This window comes from Micropterus dolomieu, linkage group LG15, assembly GCF_021292245.1.
Source record: "Micropterus dolomieu isolate WLL.071019.BEF.003 ecotype Adirondacks linkage group LG15, ASM2129224v1, whole genome shotgun sequence".
NCBI classification, from domain to species: domain Eukaryota; kingdom Metazoa; phylum Chordata; class Actinopteri; order Centrarchiformes; family Centrarchidae; genus Micropterus; species Micropterus dolomieu.
Window position 1 is genome coordinate 7,324,960 of NC_060164.1, and position 8,617 is coordinate 7,333,576.

The 8,617-nt window shown below is 39.6% G+C and overlaps 1 protein-coding gene and 1 long non-coding RNA gene across 2 annotated transcripts in view; both read left to right on the forward strand.

Annotated features, from left to right (window-relative positions):
* Window positions 1-8,617, forward strand: part of wdr11 (WD repeat domain 11) — a 71,350-nt gene that overhangs the window by 14,627 nt on the left and 48,106 nt on the right. Inside the window, exon 10 of the mRNA XM_046070257.1 lies at window positions 1,868-2,044. Coding sequence (XP_045926213.1) covers window positions 1,868-2,044 — 177 coding nt within the window. The remainder of the gene's footprint in view (window positions 1-1,867; window positions 2,045-8,617) is intronic.
* On the forward strand, window positions 5,847-8,002 carry LOC123983842. Its single transcript, XR_006828304.1, has 3 exons — window positions 5,847-5,944; window positions 6,591-6,654; window positions 7,362-8,002. It is a non-coding gene; the product is annotated as an uncharacterized LOC123983842 (long non-coding RNA).

The window sequence follows — 8,617 nt, forward strand, 5'->3', positions numbered from 1 at the left end:
AGTCATTAACACTGTGATTGTGAAAGGCCTTCCCATCTAAATGCTTCCCTAAAATTAAGGTGTGTTTAGGTCACTGAAAATATTAAAAGACCCGGGGCTTATAATTATGGGGACTGCCTGATATTCGAAATCTAATGAAATCAGCAAAATAGATTTAACTGGATGAAGGTTAGACATACACCTGTGTAAAACATGGGTCTGTGGCTTAATTGTCTCAACTCACCACTAAATTCGATCACTAAAACTGCCCAACTTGATTACTGAGGCTGCAGCTTAATGAAACAAACAATACAGGCTATTTTCTGCTGGCTTCAGCTGTAGTGAAATTGTGTGAGCGTTTCTACTCAGTCAAAGAATAGCTTTGGATTAGATCGGTAAGGTCGATCTGCTCTGTAGCAAATAGGTATCCAGAATGCGGTATATTATCGCATTTTTGAAGTAATTTAGTGCCATATAGCATAGTAAGAGTGTCTGTGGACCCCACCTCACTGCACAGCGAGCCACTAACAGCAGCTTTATGGTCTGAGCAAACTAGCTGCTGAGTGCTAGTCAACAACATTGCCAAGCAAACTCATTTTTGTAGTTTGACCGTTGTTGCTGTTCAATAATTGATGTTGTCTTGTGGTGTAGCTTCAGTTAGTAGCTTTTTTTGTGTTTTAGGTGCCTCATTAATTTGTGTTTAATCTTGTCTGATGTTGTATTGTAATGCTCCAGGTATGCCAGATCTGAAAAATGTGTGATTGTGCTCTGTAGAAATAATGTAATTCCTAATGCATATTATTGCAAACAAGTAAACCTCATACTGGCACAGTCAAATAAACTCTTGCCAGCAGTTTTAATGAAATTTCCGTAAGGATTATTGCTTCAGAGTAGCTGTCTAAATCCTATCCAGACCTTCCACCCTAAACATTTACAGACTGAAACTGCTCTACAGTATACAAAATACTGTAGAACACACACTCAAGTACAAAAAGTTATAGGGAGCTGTATGCAACATTCACTGCCATCAAATGTTTCACTAGAGCACCAGCATATCGGACTAAAACAAAAAAGTGCTATGGCGCACCAGACACCATTGAGTCATTTTGCCTTTATGGTGTTTTTGTAAAACCCACTTCATTCAAAGTGGACAAAAAGTATTAAAAAACTCCTCAAAGCCATCATTGTTAGTCTCTCTGTTCCGATCACCAACTCAGGTTTAGTCGAAATAAACCCTTAATTTACCGAAATATTCTGACTCTACGCTTCAGCGTGCAGCTGCTAAACAGGCTGCAATGGCTGCAACTTAATCCTTTGCGGACAAATGCGACCATCAAAGTAGCATACATCCACTAAAAGTGCAACAAGACAACATTATGGAAAAGATCCCCGTAGAGATAGACCTTTTTGTTAAACCTTGACATCATTTTTGTTTAACTCAAAACAGCTGTTTCTTACTAGCCATCAGACTCCGTTGAATAAAATTGCTGATCATCATAAAGCACACTTCATTCACACTGGCGATCTCAATGTACGCCTCAATATTATATTGGAAACAGTTACATCAACACATGCAATATTAAAGGACTTATTGAACATTCCTCATTAGAGCTTCAATCACATAAATTGTTTCTATATAATTTTATAAAAGTTGTAATATTGATTTATTGCTGATTGTATCCCCTGAGACAGAATGTAGGAAAAGCTCAGTCACCTCACTCTTCTTCCTCATATTACAAAAATATGCAACAGAAAGGAGGACATTTAATGGACACTTCTCGTGTTAAGTAGCAATACTAAGCATACTATATTTACTGTGTTTAATATTTTTTAAATTGCTCCATTACTAAACTAACCAAAGTTTTGTTTTATTTGGTTTTGTCTCCAGGCCAGACCTTGATAGCTGGTGAGGCTCCTCCTCCATCATCAAACCAGCAAGAGGTCCAGTTAAAATTCCTGCTGACTGGCCTGCTGTCTGGTCTGCCACTGCCACCATTTGCCATCCGCATGTGTCCACCTCTTACTACCAAAAACATCAACCACTACCAACCGCTGCTGGCTATAGGTAAGTAAAATCCACCATTGAAATACATTCACGCTCACAATTCTACAAAATACTACCACTGGCAGAGTTGGGGTTCTATTCCCATGAATGAAAGCTCTTCTCCGATTAATACTGCAAATTCTGTTCTGTGTAAAGGGGCTGTGATCCGTCTCACAGAGAAAGTACTGAGTATTGTGCACCGTTTTTCAACAAACCGTAACATTCTGAGAGCATTCCCTTGACAACTAAGCCTATACTCGCATGTGGAACGTCAGTGCGCACGACTTTCTTTGATGTCAGTGTAGGTTACCAAGGTGTCCTTTTCTCGCTCCTCTCTCTCGGACCCGTCTGTGAACAGCCTCTCCTCTTCGTGCACAATTTGAATCAGAACATGCGCAGGAGGAAGCGACAGGTGTTGGGCTGAAAAGTAATCATCTGCCGAAAACTCTTTGACCTCCGCAAGAGCTCGCGCAGCATGTTAAAGCTGTAACGCTCTGTATCTATACATCTACAGCTGCTTTTGTCTCAAACATCATGTCATAATGTGCTAATAAGGATCACTTTATTGTCCGCGGTAGCAATGGTATGTCTTTGTGAAACGTTAATGTTTCTTGCAACAGAATAATCACAGTTGAAGTGTTTGCAGTTTATCAGGCCTGACAAAACGTTATTATAGGCAATAAAATTAGCCTATTGTTGCCGATGACATTTGTGTTTGGTAGGCCTATGTTCAAAATCCTTGTTTATATCTAGAAAACAGACTGTAGTCTTTGCTTGCTCTGTGCCAACCAACCCAGTCCTTTTATAACCATTTGAAATGTGGAGTTTTGTAGTATTGCTCTTTCCAAAAAGTATAACTAAATCAGTCCTTATTACCAGTTGACATACGTTTAAATAGCCAATACACCCCAATAGCCTATGCAGTTTTTCACTTGCCAAAAAAATTGTTCCACCTCCTGCCGACTGGAAGGTTCTCAAAATGATTTGATTTCATGTATGTCACGTGACATGCGCGGTGAACTCCCCTATAGAGACGCCGTAAAAACAGTCAAATTTTATTTGGATCACCTTTAACTTAAGAAAAAGAAAAATATGAACACAAACTGCAAGTGTTGGGCACTTCCGATCCATATAATGTTACAGCATTTGCTGTCGCACTTCTACCGTTAAAAGCCGCCAGGTCCCTGCCGCCGCTCGACTGCGGTAATGTTTACGTTTTGCTTGTGTGGAATTCCTTGACCTAACACAGCTCAGACTTGTCTTCTCCTCAATTAGTGTTTCTGAAAGCACAACAACCATCCAGCATTTTGGCAATGCAGAAGTAACAAACTCAAAGTAACAGTGTATCACTTGCTTACTGGTTGGCAGGCAGCGGAAAATAACGTCTTTTTTGACCTCCAAGGGAGCGTTTTCCTTGGAATGTGACATCACGTGAAAACTATGAATATGAGTTATGGCTAAATGTAGCTCACCCAGTACTTTTAACCTGTTGAAATACATTTAAAGGGCCAATACACCCAGTAACAAGTTGTTTTCCACTTGCCAAAAAGTGATTGCAGTCTCGACCTTGAGACTTAAATAAGAAAAAGTAGGTAACAAAAGTCTGTCTGGTCAGTGTGGAACCGCAAATGGTTTTCTGAACATTCTAAAGACTGAAACCAACCTCGGCTAACTTTAGAATGTTAGTGTTAGTTGGTCGCTGTCTGAGCAGCATGCAAGCAGCTTTAAAGGTGTTTTCACACGGGAAGCGACCCTTGACCCTGGGGAGTTGCTCTGCGCTTCTCATGTGAACAGACAGAGAGACCAGCGCTCTGCGAGTAAATGGCAGGCGCTGTGTGCTTAGTAACCATGGCAACGGCTTCTGTGCGCTACACCGCTGCAGCCTATTTAGCTTAAGTTAAAATTATACATAACTTTACCAGATACATTCAGTTTTGTGGGGATGCTCTGCCATGCAAATTCCCTCCTATTGATGTCCTGATAACTATTTAGTAAACAATAATAGATTCTGGAAACTCACAAACAGCGAGGATCATTCAAACAAAAAGTTCAAGACTATTCAACTCTGGCGTGTGCATGAGACCAGCACAACCGTGACAGTTTCATAGGAACACGCCTGCTTGTCGCTAGGGTAAGCGAGTCGGCCCGGGCGTCCCGCCGTGGCTCGGGGGTCCCGTGGAGAATAAAAGAGCAGAGTTAGAAATGAAAGGGGCTTGCCGTTACGGAGATCTGAAATGAATGTCTATGGGAGTGTTATTTGATTTCCAAGTAATAGTGCCACCTAGAGACTGATTGACGCCAAATTTCACACAGCCCCTCGGGAGTGCGTGCCAGATAAGGTCCCCGAGTTTGGTGTAGATCGGACATTGCAAACGTAAGATCTGACGTGAAATCCTGTTTTTAGTGTTTGCGCAAAAATGTGTAAGCTTATAATTTGGCCGTTTTGTGGCGGATCAAAATTCCCTCTACAAACTTTCTTTGGCTTGGTCCAGAGATGGTCTGTGCCAAGTTTCGTGCCGATAGGACTTGCGGCCTCAGAGGAGTTAATTAAAATAGGTTTTCCAGTTTTCGCGATTTAGCGAAATGAAAACGTCATCACACAGATGGTCCTATACCATCGGAATCGACAGCATCCCCCAAACACATAGACATAAGGTTTATGAATGTGTGATGTAGTGGGCTGTAGTTATGAGGCCCACTTTGGTTGAAAATCCCATTGAAATGAATGGGATTGTCTGATGGTATTTGAGCTTCGATTATAGCGCCACCTTTTGGCCGAATCGCACCAAATTTTTCAGGTGTGATCAGAGCCCCATGGGGAACAGTTGACCCAAATTTGGTATCAATCAGAGTTGTGGTTGTGGAGATATAAAATGCATGTAAGTCAATGGGATTTGTTTTACGTCTTTAATCTGCAGTAAGACCGCCATCTATGGGCATATTTGAGTGAACTTTGGTGCCTGTAGTAAGGGGACCATGCTAAACAATTGGGCTGTGGTTCCTCTACAAACTTTTCTCAGCTTGGTCCAGAGATTATCTGTGCCAAGTTTGGTGTTGATCGGACTTGTGGCTTCGGAGGAGTTAATTAAAATAGGTTTTTCAGACTTAGCGATGTAGCGGAAAAAAAAGTCTAGGCGGAAATGGTCATGGCCTATACCACGAGATTCAGGTGGATCCCCCGAACACGTCGATGTAAGGTTTTTGATATCCGCCTTCGTGAGCAGGAGTTCCAAGCCCAAACGCGTTGACCTTGCTTATAGTGCCACCTAGAGGTAGAAGTGTGCGGATTTTTGCGCCTGCGGTGACCTTGACCTACCCTATGAATTTCGTGTCTGTAGCACTTACCGTCTAGGCCGCAGTATTAGTTTTCTTCACGGAAGAATAATAATAAAAACCAGAATGATTCCAATAGGGTTCACAGCTCCGCTGGTACCGGGAACCGCGATGCCTTGCATTCGCGGTTTCCCAGCCCCATTCGGGCTTGGACCCCTAATTAACTGCGTGTGTTTTGTGGCTTTGTAGCCTTTGGGTTTTTTACTAAAGTAGGCTTTAGTGTGTGGTTAACATTGGCATGGCAGCACACTATTGTACAATCCTTTAATATTAGCATGCATATGACTTTCTATATTTACATACTTTAGGTGATTGGAATAAAACTGATAAAAATTGCATTAAAAATTTGGGATTTTGCATTTTTAATTCATTCATTCATTTACTTTTGTTCATCACTGTGCAAAGCCATCAGGATTCAGATATTATACACTATAACGCTCCATGCCGTCTTTATTTTTAAAACATTTTTGAAATTGGAATCCGCCTTGGTTACCATGGAAACCATCAGTGCATCTGTCAAACCTGATCTTTTGTGAGGACGTCCATTAACCTGCAGAAGTCAATTAAAACTTCATTCAGACATAAACGGTAAGAAAAACAAGCTTTCTTCAGCTGATTCATTTGTAGATGTATAGTTTAGAAGAGTATTATATGATCAAAGCCAACAAACTTTGTTTGGCTGCTACATTTTGACTGGCACAACTAGACTTCGTTTGTTTACTGGGAGTTTATTTGTTATTAATTTTACACAAGGGGTATGTAGTGAAATAAACTGATTCATTTCAACTGAGAGTTTGTTAACATTATGTATTTTGTAAATTGTTAACTGGTCCTGTTGTGAAGTTGAGTCCTATCCTCCTTTGCATAAGGAAAGACTGACTAGAATATAAGTTAACCACACTTAGATTTTTTTTTATTGTTGTTGTTTTATTGTTGGCATTAATATCTTTTTTAGGTAAAGTTGCAGTTATTTAAAAATGCACTATCTGAAGCACCGAAAGCTACAATGCTGGTTTGTTATTTTTCACAGTTGCAAGTGTCTACGTAGATTAACACTTTCTCTCTTGTTGCTACTTAGTAGTGATTGTTTTGTTTGTTTTGAAGATCAAGAAAGAATTTGCACACTCCAGATATGTTTATTTGTGTGTGGGAGCTAAGCCTTATCATAATTACTGTTATTATAGCAGTTTTGGGGTTTTTTATCCGACTTACACTCTGTATTTGATTATGTCAGAGTTGATTCACGGATGGTTGAAGCAAAGAGTAACACCAGCAGAAAAATTTGTTTATCAACCGAGGTAAGTTACTTTAAATTCAAAGCCACTTGCAGTATGTGTGGAATTTGAAAATGTAAGTTAATTGTTTGGCACACCTCATTGATAGTAGTAATTTCTATATTGGTTGCTTGGAATCATCTGGAGCAATCCAATCAACAGCAAGATGTAAACAGTATGTCACTACAGCAACGTTTTTTTTTCTTCAGTTTTAGGGGCCGTGATGTATTTAACTTAACTGCCAATCATTTGTGGCACATGGAGAAATGTCTGTGTTTCAAAAATATTAGTAGTTTAGTTTACAGAGAGGTCAAAATACCTGAGTTGTAGTTGTAGTTAGTCTGGCAGGCTGAATTCGAAGCAAAACAAATCTACTACTCAACTACTTTCAGCTTCCCGGCTAGTTCTTCACACAAGCTACCACTGGTATCTAAACTACAGATCCCCATCTGCTCACATTATAGCAGCATCCTTCAAATGATTATAAAGTTACTATTTGCAGGATTTCAAAATTGAGCTCAAAGTGCAGCTGAGCTCCAATCTGATGAATGATTTAGATAATAATGTGTTTCATTATATAGAAAATAACAGACTTGACAAAAGAACCCCCACTCCATTTTTTGCTTCTGCATGTCCAATTTGTGCTTGTATCAGGACACCTCTTCCCGTGTAATTAGGGCACATTTACCAATTAATATCCTCTTTTCCTCTCCATTTGCTTTTTTTCATAGAAAAAGACCAGCACAAACCTAGATAGACCTCATCATGATGATGATGAAGAGAGTATTAATGGAGGACAGCTGGATCAACATTAGCCTACCCACACTGTAGAAAAGCCACACCACTGTAACCAGTGTGGGATGAGTTTCAGACTACCTATACTATTGAAGATTCATCAGCATATCCACACTGGAGAAAAGCCTTTATGTCTAAGACCAATATGGGAAAAGTTCCTGTCACTTACAGGACTTAGAGAGGCATCAGAGTATCCACGATGGAGAAAAGCCATACTTCTGTGACCAGTGTGGGAAGAGTTTCCGATTCACTTTGTCATTCAAAATTCCTCAGTGTAATGTTATCCACATCGGAGAAAAGCCTTATGTCTGTGAACAATGTGGGAAGAGTTTCCGTTGCTTAGGGGACTTGGAGATGCTTCAGTACATCCACACTGGAGAAAAACCATACTTCTGTGACAAATGTGGGAAGAGTTTTAGGCAGTCATGCTATTTGAAGGTTTATCAGGGTATTCACACTAGAGAAATGTATCATCATCTACACAATTTGAAATGTATGATCAAATTGGCTATTTAAAAATTATTTGGATTATAAAGGTTGTCACACAACTGTCCCAATAATATTCCTATGCATGCAACTTAAGTGTCAAATTGTATTATTTTACTTCCACTGTCAAAGCTACAGCATCAAACACAAAGACACATGCATACACCCATGCACACAGCTCCCTGAAGAACAAGGCCTTCCCTTAATATAGCAATGCTTGAGTAAGCTAAAACTCTAGTATTGTAAGCCAGCGTGCTAAATATATATATTGTAGTAGACCTAAATTTATTAGTTATGCATTTTAATAAATTTATGAGAATTGATACCCAATTATGAATTTTTATTCATAAAATCAAAATTTCCTCGTTAAGGGCACCACCGGAGTTGTTATAATCCTAGAGTCTCCGGACCTCTAGGTAGTTTTGAATAATTATACAATTATTACTAGTGATCAGTTAGTTAATAATCGCTCAATTATCTTAAATCAGTCAGTCAGTCTCATATCTAAAGGGTCAATTCTCTTGGCAGGAACTATAAATAGGCAACACACACAGCTCTTGATTATATTACAGTGAATTTATTCTCTAACTAAGGTGATAAAAAGATGGTTGGATACAGGGAACATAAACATTTGCTGAACAATGAGCCTGGAGGTTCGATTGTGGGAAGCATTTGACTCATACGGCATAGAAGAGCTAATGAAAGT